This window comes from Rattus norvegicus, chromosome 13 (genome assembly GCF_021556685.1).
Source record: "Rattus norvegicus strain SHRSP/BbbUtx chromosome 13, alternate assembly SHRSP_T2T, whole genome shotgun sequence".
Taxonomy (NCBI): domain Eukaryota; kingdom Metazoa; phylum Chordata; class Mammalia; order Rodentia; family Muridae; genus Rattus; species Rattus norvegicus.
In genome coordinates, this window is record NC_141546.1 from 91,391,222 (window position 1) to 91,412,232 (window position 21,011).

General features: G+C 42.7%; 1 protein-coding gene across 22 annotated transcripts in view; it reads left to right on the forward strand.

The window, feature by feature from the left end:
• The window catches only part of Sdccag8 (SHH signaling and ciliogenesis regulator SDCCAG8), a 250,441-nt gene that overhangs the window by 43,281 nt on the left and 186,149 nt on the right, over positions 1–21,011 (forward strand). For all 22 annotated transcript variants that reach the window (XR_015635230.1, XR_015635229.1, XR_015635227.1 and 19 more), the window contains 3 exons: positions 941–1,093; positions 6,995–7,129; positions 10,249–10,365. Coding sequence is in view for 17 of the 22 variants with exons in the window: in XM_087581037.1 (XP_087437163.1) it covers positions 941–1,093; positions 6,995–7,129; positions 10,249–10,365 (405 nt within the window). In the remaining 5 variants the exon portion in view is untranslated. The remainder of the gene's footprint in view (positions 1–940; positions 1,094–6,994; positions 7,130–10,248; positions 10,366–21,011) is intronic.

Here is a 21,011-nt window from a genome sequence, read left to right on the forward strand (position 1 = left end):
CTGGTCTTCCTATGGGGTCTGCCTCCTCTTAGCTTTTTCCAGCCTTTCCCTAATTCAACCACAGGGGTCCCTGACTTGAGTCGAATGGTTGGGTGTATCTGTAAGTTGGATCTCAGTCAGCAGCTTGTTGGGCTCTCAGAGGACAGCCATGCTAGGCTCCAGTCTGTAAGCACACCAGTAATAGTGTCAGGCCTTAGATCCTCCCCTTGGCCTCCAATTTGGGCCTGTCACTGAACCTCCTTTCCTTGTGTCTTCTCCACTTTTGTTTCTGAAGTTCTTTTAGACAGGAGTGATAATTCTGGGTCAGGGTTTTTGACTGTGGGAGGGCAACCCCTTCCAGAATTGAGGGAGTTTTGATCTCTGGAAAATGTAGCAGGCAATTTTGTGCAAATGAAAATTGTGACTTTTTTTCAATTATTAACTTTTACTGATATTGGATGATGTTATCCATCCTGATAACAGTAGGCAGCATGCTCTGTGTTTAAGGGAAAGGAACTAGATCTTAGTTATATTAAGGAAACATCATTAACAGACCGTGAGTGAATGCATAATAAATTACAGCATCTGCTTTACACTTTTACTGTCTATTTTAAAGAATTAAAAGTGAGATGCTAGTATGTTTTCCTGTGTATTCCATGAAGTGCTAACACTACACAACTGAAAATACCAAGGCACTTAGCTTTTCTGGACTTACTTTCAAATTCTGAGGATTCCGTGGCCACCATCAAGGCCACCAGAAGTCTCCAGCTGACTAGTCTTGTAGCCTCACCTGTGAGATGGAAACCTGTGAGTGAGTGTGACATCAGGGTGTTGCTATGACAGTCAGTAGTGCTGTGGCTGTCGAGTGGTTTGAACTCTTAAATAAGGGGTGTGGTTGCCCCCGTTTCTCCCTGGTGTGCCCTCCCACTGCTGACCTCCCTTCTCGCGCTCTCGCCTGCAGGCTTTGATCCAGTGTGAGCAGCTGAGGAGTGAGCTGGAGAGGCAGACAGACAGACTGGAGAAGGAACTTGCCTCTCAGCAAGAAAAAAGGGCTCTGGAGAAGGAGATGATAAAGAAAGAAGTAACCAGAGAGCGGGAAGAGGCGGAGGCTAAGGTACTGTGCCTGACACCCTCCCACAGCAGTGATGGCGGGCACGCCCGAGTGCTCGCGCCTGCTCTTCTCCCCCTACTTTCCAACGTCCTGTGCATCCCTCCTACCTTTCTTCAGCATGAACAGATGAATTGGAGTCTTTGGGGATGTAGTTATGGAACTGCTCTCTCAGAAAGCATACAGACCTTGGGGAAGGAGGCTGCCAAGCAAATATGTTGGTAAATGCATCGTGTCTCTCCTGCCTAGACAGCACAGGAGACTCGTCAGAAGGATTGTGAAGTAAGGCCTAGGAAGACGGAAGGATAGTTAGGTGGACAGTGGAGTTCCGAGGAGGAAAGTGTCGTGCACAGGAAAAGCATACACCTGTAGGAGCTGCAGCTCCTGCTTTGTTGGGGTTTGGATACCGCTCAGAGGGAGTCGGGTAGACTAGCAGAGGTGAAGCATGGAGACGTAGAGAGAGACTAATCACTAATGCCCATAAAATCTACGTGAGTATTAGACAGGTCAGCCACACACTGAGTCTTCACATTGGATGTGGTAATGATATCTGTGGAGTCGCCTTATTAATAAACTGGAGTAGAACTAGAGTATGTGTCTGATGATAATGTTGGAACTTGTTACAGCATCTAGTGGAGAGGAGGACATCTTGGTCCTAGGAGGTCACTGGGAGTTAGTTATGTCACCCAGTGGGAGGGGGCAGCATTGTGGTCTTAGCTTTTCAGAACCTGTTTCAGGTCACGTTTATTCTCCTCAAGTTCCGTCAACCTCAGCAGAGACACTTAACTGAGTTGAAGCCAGTAGGTGGCTACAGTTAAACTATTCACCTACCTTGTTCTTCCATTAGACTCTTGGCCCTTTCTCCTGTGCCTGTCCCCTCACCTCAGGCAGGTTTTGCAGTCCTTCCCAGGCTCTGCTGGTCTTCAGCTCTCCCTCCTCAACAGCCTTTCTTAACCATCAGTACTGCCAGTCTCTAGTGCATAAGAAGTGTGGAAGTCTCCCAGGCTTCAGTCCTTCCCAGGAAGGTCATCCTCTGTTTTGTTTGGTCCGTCTGAGCTCTTGAAGCAGAAGTAGGTTCCTGTTCGTAGGTTCCCTTACTTCACTGATGGCAAGTTCTTCTTCGACTGTTGGCTTCTCTAACTTCCTGGGAGCTCCGCGAATACATGACCCAACATCCTCACTGCTTGGCACACTATTCTCACTTAGCATGTGCTGACTCACATGTTTTTGAATGAGGTAGGAATAACATGCAAGGCAGGGATAAAAGACCCATGACATCAGGAAGGCAGGACTAAGGCAGGGGGTAGAGCTGGTCCCTGTCTGCAGGTGATCATGACAAGCCTTATGGGGAAGGTGGTGTTGCTAAGATCCAAAGAATAGGTAGGACTTAGGATCTAGCTTCCAAGGAAGGAATTGGTCTCTATTCTACCCGAAGAAGGCATGGGGGGGGGGTGTGGGTTTGAATTGGCTCTTGTGTGTGTGAGAAAATATGTGTTGCAAAAGCAGCTGTTCACACCTAGGGTATTTTTATTTGGGAAAGGTTCTGTTTCATGGAAACTATTTGACTCAGTACCTTCACAATATAAAACCACTCGGATGAGCAATCCAAAAGAGGAAAAACAGAGCAGTGAAGTGTGCTTGGTCACTTCCTGAGCCAGTGAGGTACCTGAAGCTGGGCATGCTTCACAAGTGGGTAAGCATCAGCAGATTTGATCTCAGGTCCAGTCCTGAGTCTGAGTACGCTGTGAGAGACAGGAGTAACTGAATCCTAGCAGTTGGTGCTGTTCTCCTCAAGTAAAGTCTCTTAGAGAAGGTAAAGTGGGAGGTAATCCAGTTTGACCTCTCTGGGCCTTATTTAATCTTCAGGAGTAATGAATGCATTAAGCACTTGACAGGATTAAATGACATGATGTTTTGAAAGAATGTCATGCCTGTCTTTTGGTAGGCATGGGGTAGAATTGAGCCAGTGTCTGTTGTCATTTTATTTTAGGGAAGGCACAGTGGACTTGCTGGACAGTTTCCCGGGACCTACATGTCTGTACAGACAGAGCAGCCTGAACACAAACTCAGGCTGCCCCTTCATGAATCTTTTCAAGTGAACTTGGTCCAGCAGCTTAGTTTTCTTAATCTCATTTCAGGGGAACTGAAAATTAATCCAGTACAAGTAATCCAATTTTCAGTAATCCAGATCTGATACAATTCATTCTCTCTCTCTCTCTCTCTCTCTCTCTGGGTGTGTGTGTGTGTGTGTGTGTGTGTGTGTGTGTGCGTGTGTGTGTGTGTCTGCATGCACAGGGGACTACCCTAGGAAAGTACCTAGTTTCCCATGTTGTCTGTGTAATACTGCCTCAGTAGTTGTGATGGAGGTGCCACAGACACGGTGCCATGGTCATAGTCACGAGTGTACACACGTGCTAAGAGCTAGCAAGCAAGCATCTGCCTGTCCTTCTTTTGTCCTTCCTTTTCTCCATCTCCCTACCTCGCCTGCAAAGGACCCTGCAGCTTTTCTCAGACTTCCTGTCTGGATCCTTTACAGTTTCTCAAGCAGATCTGAAGTACACGCCCAGGACAAGAACTGACCAGCACACAATACTGACTGAGGCGTTTCTGAAACAAAGTGAGAAGGGAGCTTCCTCACTGTAAAATCACTGTATTGTAAATAGTGTAACCCACGTGTGTGAGAGTGTGCACGTGCTTAACTAGAGAGCAGGGATAGTCAGTGTGGAGAGAGGGGTTGGGAGAGAGAGAGAGAGAGAGAGAGAGAGAGAGAGAGAGAGAGAGAGAATTTTCACTTTTCCGAATGACTCTCTGGGGCTGGGGAGATGGCTTAGTTGGTAAAGTGCCTAGTGTGCAGGCGTTAGAACCTGAGTTGGAATCCTCAGCACCCACACAATAAAGCCAGACATGCTATGTGTGCCTGCGACCTCAGTGCTGGGAAGATGGAGTCACAAGGATTCCTGGGGACTTGGTGGCCAACTAGTGTAGCTGAATCGATGAGCTCCAGGATGGTGAGAGACTCTGCCTTAAAAGAAAATAGGGTAGATAGTGACTGAAGATGACACCAAGGCTAACACCTCTGACCTCAACACGAACATGCACAGATACACACACACACACACACGCAGAGAGAGACAGAGAGACAGAGAGACAGAGAGAGAGAGAGAGACAGACTACCAAGCTCAGGAATACAGTTTAATAGGAAAAGTGACCAATTAGTCATTACAATTACATTGTAAAGTTAGTGTAAAATCAGGTTCTCCTAGCTTCCTAAGAATAGGAAGACTCAAGGGACTAGCCATCGCCCACCCCCCCCCCCCTTGTGTGGGAGGCTCTAGAGAACAGGACCCCTGCCTACCTGCATATTTGCATCACTCCCCCCATGAGTATTCCTGCTGTGAGTTTGTCTCCTGCCTTCAGTGTGTTCTCCTAGCCTCTCTAGTGTGCTTGTCCAGCCCATCATTTATCATATGCTTATTTGATCACCCCCTACGCTCCACACGTTTTCTTAGTTACTTCCCTTGACAATAACCCATTGCCAGAATCCCTAATTCGTTATATCTCTTCTACCCCTCCACGCAATAGTCAATGTACTGGAAACCACTTTGCAGAAATTTCCATAAAGCTCTCCCAGCCTAGGTGTCCTTGTCTCTTCCTTGCCCCTGTCAAAGTTTAACGGACTTACCTGATGTCAGTGCCGTAGACATCCAGCAGTGCTGCAGCTGTCTGTGATACTTCTGGCTCTGCAACAGATGTGGATGGAGAAACTCCTGCAGTGTAATGCTGACTTCCAGATGGTGGGCGTGGGGGAAAAGAAGGTGTGACAACAGGAGGGAGGCCTCAGGAAGTGGGTGACAGGAGGCAGCAGACGGGTCGTGGGCAGAGGAGCTAAATGATGGGGTGGTAGAGGGCGGGAGGCCGAGAGGGAGGGATTGGCGTGTGTTCGTAATAGAGACAGACACAGAATTCATGATTAGCAATAGAGCATTCTTACTATGTTTAACAGATTTATCTCCATATAAATATGTCCTTTATTACTTTTACTACCTTGCCACTGCAATTGACTGCTGCTGTATGGGTCCAGAAGACCTGTAATTACAGGTTTATGATATGAGTAATCATGAACTTGAGTTCTTAAATTACAGAAGTTAAATGATACTCTGTTTGCTCCATTTATTTCCCCTTGACTTTATACATTCAGGTTGGAACTTGCACAAGGATACTTTGTAGTTATTAGCAAAGCTATGTTGTGAATGAAGTTTTCAGACAACCTTTTAATGTTTGGGACATGTAAATAATTATAAATCAAGTACACAATTCTCCGTGATCTTCAGACAAGTCAGTTAGTTGATCATTCTAAATTAGAAAGTATCTTCAGGGCTCCTGTTTTCATGTGGGTTAGCCATGCTAGTTATATAATTCAAGTGCAGACACTTGACAGTGTAAAGCTTACTTTACCATAAACTTTTGTTCAATATTGAGACTTTAAGAGTTTTTATTACCACATATCAATTATATACAATAATGGGCTTCATCTGTATGCTTTCATGTGTGTGTGTGTGTGTGTGTGTGTGTGTGTGTGTATGTATATATATATAATATATTTTGATTACATCTATCCCCGCTATTGTCTCTTCTTCCATTAGTGTGTGTGTGTGTGTGTGTGTATATATATATATGTATATATATATAATATATTTTGATTACATCTATCCCCGCTATTGTCTCTTCTTCCATTAGTGTGTGTGTGTGTGTGTGTGTGTGTGTGTGTGTGTGTGAACCAAATAGTTTGTTAGGCTTATTTGTAGGACAGGAGTTTAGCCCTTTCATTTACAGAACAGTATGCACGTGCGGGGGGCTATGGCAGAGCTCAAGTGTCACTGCTCCTTTCTTAATAGTGCAGTAGATGTCCCCGTGTTTAGTTCTGGGCTAGGGCAGCATTCCTTCATTTTCAGTGTGTTAACTAATGTTGGCACAGAAAAGTTGGAATCATTGAAACAGCTCAACCATTAAGTCTAAGGACTAGAAAACGTTTTTAATCCTGAGGAGGAAAAAGGACTTGATGCTATCTGCAGACTCCCTCAAAAAGTCATTTATCCTAATTGTTTATCCATATACTCCTGGAACGTTTGTGCCTTTTAATGAACGTGCCTTTGAGGAACTTCTAGTCAAAAAACCAGAGACAGCTAAAAGCAATGAAACAGTGTGATTAAACACCGTGACAGCAGTAGACAGAGGTGGAGGGTGAGGAGGCGGGCACACTGACGCTGCCGTGGGATCCCAGGCAGTGCAACCATGGGAATCGTAAGCAACCAGGGTGGCGTGGATGGTGGCCATGACTGTGAGAACAGAAGCAGAGCAGGCACGAGAGTTCCCACGGTGTGAAAGGCCCGGAAGTCAGGAGGGAGTCCTGGAAGATGAGATAATTGCCCATTGGACAGGACTGAGGAACACTTGGTAATGGGGAGATACGATACATGGGCCTTGCCAATGAGGAACTGCAGAGAACTCCCTTGTTGATTTGGGGGAAGGGACTCTCTCCCTCTCTCTCATTCTTTGTAATGTTTAATGACCATACAGGGAAGGACCTAAGAGTTCCTGTTCCTCCATTCTCCCTTTGAAAGGACTCCACTGCAGTTCATTCTGGAACATATTGTATCTGCTATCTCAGGCCTTCAGCCAACCTTAGGACTTTGTCTCATGCCCTTCACTTTAGGTTGGAGGCCAAGGGGAATGGGTGGGATGGAAGGAGGCGTTTCAGGTTCTGAGGTGAGCTAGGGAGTGGAGAAGTGGACATCTCCAACCACAGAGAAATAACATTGAGCCCAGTAGCTGGCACCAAACTTATGAACTGACTTTTAATTTTCATATTCTCAAATACTGTTGCTGAGATTTTTTTTTCTCTCACAGATGTTGATCCTATCTCAGAATATTGCCAAGCTGGAGGCCGAGATTGAAAAGATTACAAGGGAGAAGACTTCAGCTGTCAGTCAATTAGAGGAAGTGCAGAACCAGCTTGCATCTCAGGAAATGGACGTCACAAAGGTACGAACAAGTTTTGGTGTAATAATTGGCTTAAGTACATATTTTCTTTGAAAACATTTTTCTTTTAAACTTATTTATTTACTATTTTTATTATTGTATGTGTGTGATGTGTATGTGTGTATGAATGTATGTGTATAGGTGTGTGTGTGTTATGTGTGTGTGTTGTGTGTGTGTTATGTGTGTGTGTGTATGTGTGTTGTGTGTGTGTGTGTGTGTGTGTGTGTGTTATATATGGAGGTCAGAGTCAATTTTCTCTTTCCACTGTGAAATCTACCTCTGGTTTTCAGATACCTTGTGAGCAATCTCAACTACTTTGAAACCATTTTTCTTTTCCTTTTCTTTTCTTTTTTTCTCTCTGTGTAGACTTGGTTCTCCTGGAACTCAGAGATCCAGCCTGCTTCTGCCTCCTAAGCATTGGGATTAATGGTGTGGGCCATTGAAATTTCTTATTATCCAAAGCTTCATAAATTGTCAGAAAGAAGTTTGGGGTAGAAAAGTCTTTTTATTTAAAGAATAATAAAGGCTTCTTTAGCAAGTCAACAGCCATTACTACAAGCCCTCGTCTTCTACCCTTTACGGTACTAAAAATGCCAAGCTAATTTGTACCAAACAATCAGTTGGCAAAGACAGCTAGTTCTACTTAACTGTTGCTTCTTTAACAGGCATTACCTTTCTAAGTTAGCTAGCAAGGAGTGATTCTTCTTCTGTAGCTTGCCTGAGCCTGGCTTTCCCAGCAGTTGCTTAAGGCATGCTGAAAGGTTTGTTTAATATAAAAGTTTCCTCCTCTCACCTCTGTTTCATATCTACTTTTAAAATCAACATATTGTATTAAGTTAATTATATTTTATATTTAGATAAATTCTTATTTTATTGATTAAGTTATACATCCATGTCTTGAGCCTCTCTGACCAGTGAAGTGAGAACTAAAACATGTAGTGGTTTTAATTGATTTATTTTAAGAAATACGAGTTTCTCTGGATTTCAAGTAAACCCCTTGACCAGTAAGAAAGCAAATATTTCCAAACATAATATATAAATGAAATCAATTCATTTTTTATCTCTAAATTCACAGGTAATATTATAACACAATAACCTTAAATTTTGATACATTTTATTCTATTTTTGCTTTAAATTAAGTAATCATAATTCTTTTTAACTTTTACATCAATTTATACTTATACATACAACTTATGAAAAGAGCTATTTCTCTTTGCTCTCTAATTCTCTGTTTACTTCCAAAATCATGCTGGGTGATGAAGAGATTTGAGAAGCTCTGTCTGTCTAAAGACAGGTCTGCAGAGGATTGGACATGCAGGATTGGAGATGGAACCCTGGACACTTGTTTGCAGTTCATTCTAGGGGACACCTTTTTATGAAGCACAGTGGTGGAGAGCATTAGTTCTTGTCTCGACAGCTGTACAACAGGACTCAGACCTCAGAGAGGGACGTATTAGACTAAATGACTTTGGAGTGGCTCCTAGCGCTCAGGTGATGACTCTGGCTCAGTGTGATGCCTAGATTTATCTTAGAAGAAGTTTGTTATAGATGAATACAGTAAGCAGTGAGCTGAAACAACTAAGACAGCGAGGGTTACAATTAAAGAATAAAGTGACTTTTTAGAGATTAGACTCTCCCCTAGATGCAAGTCGCTGCTTTTCCTCGGCGAGCAATTAGTTCTCTGATGTTATAAATTGAGAGCCGTTCACTTCATCTGTAGACCTACTGAGGCCACACACTTCAGAACAGGGGAGAGAGTTTTCTGTTACTCTTCAGTTTTAGTTAGCGTCGCAAGTTAAGCTTTGGAATGGAAGTGTCAGCTCTCCTGCAGTAAAGATAGACTTGGGTATGAGGGCTCCGTGCACTTCTGATGCCCCCGGAGCAACTGCTGGCGGCACTTCGGTCTGGTCATAACTTTAAACTCTGGTTCCCTTATTGTTTGTTTCTAAAGAGATTTTCATTCGAGCAAAGGAAGGCATATAGGTTATATACTTCACTGAAGTTTCTAAAGCTTCTAAAACTCATTTTTGAAGAAATGCCACACTGAAAAGTTGCAGGCAAGAATAGCATTAGAAAATGTGCAGGCATTAAAAGGCAGATTGGAAAGCGAGAGGGTTGTGATGTGTCTCAACTTTCTGCAGCTTCTTGGTTATGGCAAAGGCTCGTCATTTCTTTATTTAGATTTTCCTGATCATTCTATTTCTCAAACATTTCTCCATGTGAGTGACCTGGACTAGAGAAAAAATAAATTGCATACAGAATGCTTTGAAACATTTTAAAGATGTTACATGTATTCATTATCTAATAGTATCACAGTTATTTTCCTTCAAATGTATAGTCTCTCTTGTGTAGAAGGCTACAGTTAGAACTGTAGATCAGGCTTAAAGCCAGCAGATGACTTTTACCAGAAGTTGTTGTACTTAAGTATTGTATGGTATTTAAGTCACATTGCATACCGGCAACAATATGGTTAATGCTATCTCTATGGTTTGTACTAAATGCTGCTATTGTGCACCTAAATACCAATAATAACAGTTTATTTGCAAAAATATCCTTATAAGATTTTCCTTGAAAGTTAAGCTGATGAAGTCTTTAAAGAGACATTTTATAATATAGGGAGAACGACCATCTGTGTGAATAATAACAGACTTAACTGTTTTCATTACTGATTTTAGCTAGTGTGATTTCAGATGATAGAGCTATTCGTTGATAATATTCATTCGAAACTATTTTATATAAGATAGTTCTGAAATTTTACTTGAATTCCTTAGTTATGCATTTCGTTATTTTATAGTTTTTGATTGATTTTAAGAAGGGGGAATCAATGTACATTGTGGCATTTATGCAACTACAAAGACAACACAAGGAATAGGTTTTCTCGTTCCATGCAGGACCTTGGGATTGGACTCAGGTGATCAAGTTTGGGGGCAAGCATCATTGACTGCTGAGCTGTCTCTCACTACTTCCTCCTGTTGCCTCCAAGTCTTAAACCATACTCAGTTGTCTTAGAAAAGTCTTGCTGTACTTTATCTGTGTGTCCTCTAGGGGGCACCAAAGGATCTGATTGTAGACATTTCTCTGCAGCTTCCAGAGCCCGCTGATCTGTTTTTACAATCTAACAGGTGTGTGGAGAAATGCGCTTTCAGTTGAATAAAACCAAAATGGAGAAGGATGAGGCAGAAAAGGAACACAAAGAATACAAAGCAAAATCTCAAAAGGATCTTGAAATGAAAGATCAGGTAAGGGAGCACACTAGCACAACCAGCTGGTAAGCTGTTAGTCATGTGTGTTCTGACGTTGGTGTGGTTTATCCTGAAGCCATTTACTTCTCTTATGCTGTTTCTAACTAGTGAAGGACCCAGTTGATTCTATTAAAAGACTTTCATTTATAGTTTCCTGACATGAAGTGGTGAGATGCAACTGCTTGCATATGAAATTCCAATTTGACAGTTCATAAATATACATTTGGATATGTATCTATTACTTAGAAAAAGTTTAAAAAATGTTCTAATGCACAGTTTGAACCTAAAATATACGTACATAAAGTTCTTGAAGATGCCAACTTGCATCCAGTTTTAAATGAGAAACTTTAAAATTTGTAAGATGAGATGAGTTGATATGTAAATATGTCAATCAAACTGACTGTTGGCAGAGTTGGACCAGTTTTAGTAAGATAGCCATGAATACGTTTGCTCAGGAAGCCTAAGTACAGTGACATTAGGAATGCTAGGGGATGCTACTTGCTTCAATTTCAGTTTGAGCAGATGTTTTATGTTATAACTCTGTTGAGATTGTATAGATACTCCAATTTTAATTGACTCTGGGGAAAGCTTTTAAAGAGAAAGTTATGGCAGATTGACTTTTGATGTTCTATTTTTATGATACATTATAGGCCATTGAAGGTTTGTATTCTTTACAGCCAAGAAAAGCAGACTGTGTGTTCTATTAAAATAATACGACTGAGGTATCAGTATCAATAATTTAGAGATATCCGTACAGTTCAGAAGTAAGTCGCTCCAGATAATTCTACAACATATTTCTAAGCAAAGCTTTCTATCATGTTTTCAACATATTTTCCCTTTCAAGCCATCAGCTGTTGATGACAAATGACAGAAATGCAATGGGGAAAAAATTAAATATGGAGGTGCTAATGAAGCTTTGTGCAGAACATTTCACATCACAGCCCAGGCCCTTAGTACTAAAGTGAAAGCCAGACAACCAGAATAAAAGTCATTTTTATATGAGTATATGCAAACTTAGATCTTTTAATATGAACATGTGCTGATTTTTACTTTGTCCAGCTGGGGGCGTCCCTGGCAGTAGAATGGACAGTTCCCTCAGTTGATGAGTGGAAGCGAGGACTGCTAAGCAATGGAGCACTGTCCTCCTTCTGATGCCCTACAGGTTTTCACAGTTACGTTGGCACACTCCGTAACATTAAATGTCTTTTGAGTTATTATGTAGAACTCTAGAAGCATAATATTTTCTACCGATAGAACACAGAAGCAAAGAGTTTAGGAATGATTTAAAATTACCTTATTATGTTCTAGTGATAGAAAAAAACAAAAACCAAAACCCCCTAAAGTAACAAGAGAGAGTGTCTCAGGAAATGAACAGCCTACTTTAAATCCCTTCTGGTGTCTGTTTCTTTCGTACACTATCTTCTTAATCAGCTCACAATGGCACAAAGGCTGAAGCTGAAGGGATGAGTCTCCTTTGTCAGTGTCCTAGCTGGACTGAAGTACGAAGTTTCCTAATCATCTGGAGTGGTGTCGTTTCCCCTTCGGGAAGGGCACCTTGTGTAGGAGCAAGCCTGTGGAGGGTTAGAAGACGTTTGTGTGTTCCCGATACTCCTTTTTTCCTAGGACAGAGTGTGAGGAGAGCTTTGTAACTGTTTTGTACTGAACAGTTTCAGAAGTAGGAGCTTCTCACTCCCTGGATGATTTGGAGCAGCAAAGCAGCAATTGTTCTTTGGTCTCTCAGCCATGACCTGACCTTCTGTCTGAAAGACCGAAGAGCTATTTAGCTTGGCCACCATCTGCACCCAGGAGAGAAATTTACATTTAGCTTTGTAAAGCTGGACATGTCAAGCATTTATCTGCAATACCTACCATGATATAAAACATATTTAATTTTAAAGCCTTATGTATCATACAGCCATCATAACTAAGAGGCTGTCTCTTGGTTTGCAAACAGGTGTTCCCCATAATGCATCATTTTATTCTATTGTAGCTGTTCTGGCCACTTGATAGGCTTTGAGAGCAGGTGGGGAACCTCGATGGAATGTGGTGAGCACCAGGGCCTCTGATGACACACAGCCAGGCAAAGGCCTGACCGCTGGGATGATTTTCCTCCTGACCTGAGCCTTGGCTCTGGCATAATTAGAAAGCAAGCTTAGAGGGGGAACAATGGCTGTCTCTTCCGCTCACTTTCTTCTTTTCTTCTTATATTGTGTCAGGACCCCTGGGTGAATTACCCTTCCCATCAGCTCCTCTATACCGCCCCAGCTGGGAGAGCTGCTGTCAGCCTCACGGGCTGCTCTGTACCACGGAAAACAAAGACATTGGTTGTGCAGATTGGGAACTTTATGCCTTGATTTATTCTCTCTCTCTCTCTCTCTCTCTCTCTCTCTCTCTCTCTCTCTCTCTTTCCTTCTTTCCTTCTTTGTTTGTTTCTTTGTTTGTTTCTTTCTCTTTCCTTTCTTCCTTCCTTTCTTTTTTTATAAACATCAGGTACACACACGCACACACACACATGCATGTACGCATGCACACACATACACACACCCCATCATGGGAACTTAAAAGCATAGGAAACAAAAGGAGCGTTATAAACAACTTGTGCATTTCTAGTACTCACATTCAGTGACTGTCAGTCCTGTTTCATCCAGTTCACAGGGTTTTTTCTTAACGTCTTATATCCTATTTTTTTCATCTTATCATTTTCTAACTTCTCTTTCTCATTGTCTTCCTCTAGCTCTTCTCCTTTTATAGAAATATTAAAGCAGAGCTCAGACATTTATATTTCACCTATAAATACGTTACTGTGTATCTATGAAGGAAACATTTATAGTATCATAGTGTCACATTGAGGAATATTAACAATAATTAGTAGCAAATAACACCAAGCTTGTGTTCACATTTCTTTATCTCAAAAAATGTTTTGCAACTCGTTGTTCCCGACTGCAGAGCAGGTGTGTCTTTGTTCAATGCTACAGTACTGTCCTCCTTAAAAGGAAGTGAAAAGAACACTTAGAAACGCTAGCTTTCTTTATTATCCAGTAAGGCTTTGACTGCTCCGTACTGCGCTGGTCGCCCTACCAGAGCTGCACCTTCATCCTCTGACACACGACTGGAGCATGTGGCCAGGGTGCCGTCTTGCTTCTCATCCTATTCCAGAAGGGGCCAGAGACACTGAAGTGCAAACTACATCATTTCAGAGTTCAATATTTAAAATTCAGGAACTTTCAGGAAACCCTGGCAATTACAGGGTTAGCTCATTCGAAATGAGAGATGCATCTTTAGAATTTTCTTTGTTAATTTTGAGTTTAATAGTTGAGTCTCAAAGATGTTTCTTTGTTGCCCCTAGCCTTTGATCAGGGTACAGGGCAATTAAAAATACAGACCGTTTTGTTCAGAAAAGAGAAACATGATGTTAAAGGTGCTGTCCTAGGAGGCTTTGCTTTCCTTATATTTCGGTCTTCTATATGCCTCTTTTTTTTCTCTCTGTCCCCCCATCACTGTACTTTAAATTTGCTGTGTGATTTGGAGCTGTACACAGCACAAGGGTACATAACAGAGGGTGGGATGGGGAGGCATGGTCCAGAGAGGCCAGAACAGTTGAGGAAGCTGTCTCCTGTCAGTCTGAGCTTTGACACTAGATGATAGCTTAAGAGAATGTTTTAAGAATAAGGGCACACTCATAGACTGGGTGGTGATGTGAGACCCAGTCACAACGTTCCACTGGCTTTGGTTTTGTGACTTGCTTTTGCGTCAAAGAGATAGATGAAACAATGTGTACTGGGCTACACAAAGTTGATGGGTGTGCAGTAGAACTAAAGAAGCCAGTTTTAGAGAGGCATCTGTAAAGCCTGGTGCCTGTTGAACAGTGAAAAAAATTGCTGGTAGTATTAAAGAAGCTGACGAAGAATATATTCTGAGAGACTGCTTTGAATAGTGTGGCACAGTGAAGCTATCCAAGTTCTGGAAGGCAGGCTGACTTGGAAAAGGAGAATTTGCCTTTGTACCTTTTGATCACCATAACATGGTTGATAAAATGTTCTTCAGAATACCACACTGTCAATGAGTATAATTGTGAAGTGAGAAGGGCCCTTTCTAAACTAGAGATGCAGTCTACTGACTTCAAATAGGTTGGGGAGGTGGACCTTGCTACTTCATGGAGGGAACCTGGGAGGTAATTTTAGTTGTCATAGAAACCTTGGCGGAAGAGAAGGCTGTGGTGGCAGAGGTGGTGGCAACAGAGGTCATTACGGAGGTCAATGCAATGCATTTCGAGGTGATGGTGACAGCTGTAGTGGTGATCCTGGTTATGGATGGAGGAGACTATGGTGGTAGACCAGGCTATGGAAACCAAGGTGGTGGATACTGTGGAGGAAGAGGATGTGGTGTTATTATGATGGAGAGACTTTTTGGTGGAAGAAAGTATAATGACTGAAAATTATGGTAGACAGCAGTTATCAAATTGTGGGTCCATGAAGCGGGGAGGGTGGGTGGAGGATGCTCAGGCAATCCGTATGGTGGTGGAGGTGGTAGCAAACAGCAGAAAATGGTTGTAGTTCTTAGAAAAAGGGGTGGAGTTGTCAGGAAAGTTGCAGGTTACTTTGAGACAGTCGTCCCAAATGCAAGAGGAACTGTAAAAATTACCCACAGAAGGAGTGATGGTCCACAGTCAGAAACATCACTGCAGCTTCAGCGGGAAACCTTTATTGTTCAGGGCTGTCATAGCATGGTTTACAAAACATTATTTAATTAATGTAGTGTAGTAACAGATGTGCACTTCTGAGGTCATTTATCTCTTGTACTTTTATCTCGCCCTACCCTTGTTATACCAAGTATATTGCCTTGCAAATTGCTATAGTGGTACCAGGAATAAAAAAGTTAAGGAATGTTTAACTTCAGAGCAACAGTAGTGCTCACCATGCCTGGCATTTTCTGGGTTCTGAGATCAAATCCAGCTCCTTATCCTGCACAGCAAGTGCTTTCCTGACTATCTCTCCTACATCTCAGGTTCTTTTTCTTCTTCCAGGCACCCTGTGTAGGGTAGTGTGGGAGTCACTCTCCTTTATCGTAAAGGGAGCAAAAGCCTTTGCACTGAAGCCTTGGGCATGGATGACCACTGTTATGCCCTGTCCCGACACGTGGATGTGTGTGTGCACATCCCAGCAGGCAGAGTTCATATCTAAGTCTCCTGCTAGGGGCAAAGGCAATGCAGCTTCCCCACTCATAGGACCTGTTTCCTTCCACCCTAGTGCAGGTACCAGCAGTAGTTAGGCTGGGACAAGGCAGAGACAGGAGGAGAACACATTTCTGAGAACTGTTCTGGGCTGAAGTGACAGGCAAAGACCACCACATAGGTGAACTAAAGGTCCATTGGCCCATCAGACTGTCCCAAGATAACCATCACTAAAACTTGGGAGACATTGATCATGGAGTCAGAAGCTGCGAGTACTAGGTCCTTCTTTGTTATTTTTGGCTTTGTGAGATAGTCTCACCATGTAGCCCAGGCTAGTCTGGAACTTGCTATGTTCTGTAGTCCAGGCTGTTCTCAACTCAAGATTTCACTCAGCTGCAAGGGCTTCTTAAAGTGTCCTGTGAGATTGCACCAAGAACATGACATCAGCCCAGATGACGCCCTCCCCGGATGCTCACATTCCTCGTAGCAGAAGAGTTAGCCAGCGGGGACTCGTGTCCGCTCCGCTTCTGCCTAATTTGACAAGTGAAGTTTTAGGAAATGGGTTTGCTGAGTGGGGCTCAGCAGATAAGCACACTTGTTGCTCTTGCAGAAGACCTGCTCTTAAGTCCCCAGCACCCACGTTGGACATTCACAACCTTCTCTAACTCCAGCTCCAGGGCGTCCAACATCCCTGGCCTCTACCGAAACCTACAGTCACAAGTACACTCACCCACCTACATATACTTAGTTAAAATAGTAAAATAAATCTTTTTAAAAAGTAGAGCTGAAAAGGTGTGGCAGAGACGACATAACTCACAAACCCAAATATTTTTTCTAACCCTTACAGGAAGAGCTTGCCAGCCCTTCCCTGAGGTGGGAGGTTCTTTTGTATTACTGGAATGCTTTACTGGACAAGGTCATCCTTGAATTATAACTTATAGTTTACGAGTCTGAAAATAGTTTATGGAACAGTGAGTACTCTATCTCTGCTCTCTCGAATATCTGCTAGCATTTCCAGGTGAGCCGTGGTGGCTGTGTCCTTATACATTTCCAGGTGAGCCGTGGTGGCTGCATCCGTATCTTATTAGGGGAGCATTGCCTAGTAATGGCGTGTGGCTTAGACGAAAGAAGAAGTGCAGCATTATCATTTCTTTACAATAGAACGTATAGGTTACTGTAAATTTTACTTTTTAGAAATAAGAAAATGGACATGGCTTTTCTTGGTATACAGATGGTAGATCTTTGGAGTGATACTTAACACTGAGCAGGAAGCATCCAATGTCTCAAGTACTTCTGAAGTCATCAAAGCAAACACTTAAGACTATAGTTGCATGTACAAAACCATCAAACGTTATGCTTGGAAATGTTAGAGAAAGAAGTCTTTAAAAGCTGCTTATAGCCAGTGTGAGTCAGCACCGTGGAACTGAAATTATGCAGGAATTACTTCATAAAATCAGTTCATTGGATATTTGGAGGAAATCTATTTAATGCAAAGAGACCAAATTAAACCCCTTAGCTCCTAAAAGTCAGACTCATTTAAGACCAGAGAAATAAGAATAAAGGGAGGTTGTCCAATTGTACCTTATTATGTAGACAAGTCCGAAACCCTGTGTTGGGATTTTCAGGGTTTAGGCTGGTTCTTTCTAGGAGGATCTGATCTCCATGTTTAAAGTGGAAAGTCAGGCCTCCGGCAGTTTAATCCCTGTGACTGACTGGTGGTGCACAGTTAGTAAGACTTTCCTGACTATAGGAAGATTGGAATAGACAGACACAGTGGGCCATGGAATGAGCTTCCCCAAAATAGTTTTCTTTTCTTTTATAGAGTAACAGTGTGATGTGCCTCGAGACCTAGATTGCGGGCCTCTGGAGCGCACTGTGTAGTTCTGGGAGCATCCAGCAATAGACCCGTACTGTGTTGGAAGTGGGTAGCTGCAGTGTTCGTCTTTTCTACTTGTAGCGTTAGCACCCACAGACTAGAGTAAATCTCCTACAGCGCTCATCGCTCTGAAGCCACACACCCGTTCAGCAGCCTGAGGTAATGGTGAAGTCTGAGATCCAGACTTCAGAGACTCATCCAGCTACCACCCGCCATCACACTTCTCCCTCTACCCAGTGCCTGGGAGGGGGCCACATGGGCATGGCTTTGGCGCGTGCAGTCACGTGGGCCTGGTGATGACAGCGCTGCTCGCCATCTTCTTCACGCTCTCTTTCATGCTGTAGCCTTACACATTCCTGTCCCTCCTCCTCCGTCTTACAGCAGCTCCTGGGGGCATGGCTTCCCTAAACCAGCTTACTAGACACTGGGGTAAATAACTGCAAGTCCAGGTCCTGCCCTTGGGGAGTTTATATTCTAGCTGGGGACTCGGAATATGCATTTGAACATGCCGTAAGAATCCTTGCAAAGCAGCATATCGACAAGTGCAAATTAATGTAGTGTGAACTTCACGCTGGCTGCAGCCCACGAGGGAGAATCTGGTTCCACGTGTGCGATGTAATAAAGCTTCCCTAAGTATGCCCTCAAGCGCTGTTCAGCATACTTAGAGAAATTTGTGTTCCTATCACAGCCTAACTGAGATTTCTGAGAAACATTTTCAACCTAGCGTCTGTCTAATAAGCCACTGTCTTTTGTTCTTATCCTGGATGATGCCTGGTACAAAATAAAATTCATTGCATTATGCAGATATTTTAACATAGCTCCACTTAATAAAAGTCTCAAATTATTGAGCTTATTTTTCTAAAGCACTGTGCCAAATAAGGTTTTCATTTAGGATAACACTATATCGGTAAAAATCACAAAATTAACCATGAAAAAAGTAAATGTGTGCTTTTGCTTTGTCGTTCCAGAGACGCAGCTCAAAATGAGTGGTGGGGATGGCAGGTCAAGGGTCTTCCTGCCCACACTGCTCAGCTGTGTGCTAACACACTCCTGGTTATTGTTGGTGACAGGATGTGTATGTCTCAGACTAAAACATAGAAACATGCATACATATTCATATGTAAAGCATATTATTGTGGTTTACTTGTAATTTAATTTTCCAGAAAAGGTGATCATTCTCTTTACTATAGTTATTTTTTAAAAAGTTAAATGATAAATAGAAATAGACAAATAGTATTGATATCAATTGAAATTATTGATTTAAGCTTATCTTAGATAAAAGCATAACAAAACATTCACATTGAGAAGTAATTCACCTTACGAGCTAAGCATTCGTTAAGAGACTCTTTCCTTTGGGTAGGAACTGAAAACTGTAAGGTGGATTCTGCACACTTATCTTAACTTTAAATGTTGACTCACCAGGCTAGCCTGCTGGGCCTTCACAGTGTCTGCTTACCTGCCAAGCCTGCAAGTCTGGTTACTATTAGGTGACAGCAGTTATTTGACTGTGTCCCTGCAGGCCAGCAAGCTGACAGGCATTAGATGCAGGACAGTACACTGTGCTTTAGTGGCTCAGAAATATCAGCACCAGTACCTGTGTATACATTTCAAACAGTGTTTACTGTGCAAACACGGGCAACATTGACAGAAGCCAGTAAGTCTCGTACAAAGGAACAAGTTGGGTTTTGTTTGTTTGTTTTGCCTTTTGCTTTGTATTCATATGCATTGCATGTCGCAGTCATAGCCTGGGAGTCTTGCGTTCTCTCTGTTCAGTGAATATTATCTTAAACAATTTTATACTGCTTCTATTTTTTTACACGAATCACCTTAATGTGGCCACTTACATACATTTCTACAGGAAGACGACAGGTCAGATTTTGGAGAAAGAAAAACCTTGACAGATTTAGAATCCAGTCACCTTAGTCTTTACTTGCTGCTCTAATCCAGCAGCCATATGTTTTGTGCATTGTGCTGGCCTATAATGAATTTCTGTCAGCGAGAAAAGGTAAGGTAGCTATGCAAATACACTTCTTATGTCAGTGACTACAAAAGGACCTGGGGACTTGGAAGAGGGGAAGATGGCATCTTTGCAAGGTGGCCAGGATGTTACCCAGCACCGATGGGAGAGAGAAGGGCATTTGGCTCGAAGGCCCAACATGGCAGCTTGAGCAAGAGTGAGGAAGGAGAACACAGTCAAGGAAAGCACACGTCTCCTGACTCTGGGCGTTAGTCAGCTAACAGTATCTCCTGGGCGGCCTTTTATAACTGTCCACCCATGGAGCAGGGACATCTGCAATGTGCTGCTCCCAGTTACCTGTGCACTTACACCGAAGGCCCTGTGCCAGTCAAGATAGAGTGCTATACTTTACACGTGTTTTTAATTTCTTCTTGCATTCTTCTCTGCCACACCACTGCTTTAGATGATATTGAGAAGGAGCCCAGGGCCTTGTGCATGCTAGAGCACTAGCTCAGCGGTGGGACAGCACCGCTCAGCTGCATCAGCCGGCTTGTTCCCCTTCCTTCGAGATGGACTCTCACTGTGTCACTAGGGCTGTCCTTGGGCTCCTAGGCTTGAGTGAGTCTCCTACCCTGGCCTCCAGAGTAGCTCAAACTGCAGGTGTCTGCCACCACGTCTACCAGAAAGTTTAAGATTTCCAGCATTCAGATAATACACAGTAACATTTATTGGCAATGTTAGGGACAAGTAGGAATTCGTTTCATATAAATAAATAATTGGGTTATCTTGATACATGGAGAATTAGCAATGCCTTATGATGAAGAAGAACCACAGATTGTGCAGAGTTTATCTGTGCACCATCAACCTAAAGACAACATTTCCCCCTGGTGCTGTCCAGTGAAGCCAGAACCTCAGCATACTATGTACGAACTCCACCGCTGAGCCACACGGTTGCCTCAAAACTCCTTGCTTTGGCAAGGAGGAAACATCCCAGAGACCCACTTTCTTTCCAGGTGAACTTAGAAGCTTGGGTAAGGGAAGCAATTTCCACCCTCTGGTTTTAATTGTGAGTTTTTGTATTTACAGAACATATTCTCTTCTCCCTTTGCACTTTGAATTAAGTATTAATAAAACAAACAAGCTACACAGAGTGTCAAATGTCACTATACCTTCTCCAGTTATTTACTCTCATTTTATAAAATGACACCTGTGTTGAGATTATAAGGATGATGTTTTATTCTCAGCAGTTCTAGATCAGATTCTTGTTATTGTGATTAATAATGAAACAAATGCCTAGCATTTTTAAACAATTTAATCTAATTACAAAACGGTCATCATTTAATTTTCCATGAGAGTTGAACCCTGACACTAAGTCAAGGCTACCATTAGGCATCAGCAACTGTGAGGGTGGGATCTGGGGATCTCGTAGCTTTTGCAAAGTCTATGAAATTAAATGTCCTCCTCAGCCAGAGCACAGCATGGTGTGCGCTCATGGTAAAGGGGGTGATGTATCTGTGACTCCTGTTTGAGAAACACGGTGCTCACAACTGGTTGTCTGCTCTTCTTCCTTGGCACCTTCACAATGCACCCCTAGAATGATGTATGGATGTTCTGGAAACAGGTGACCCAGAATATAATTA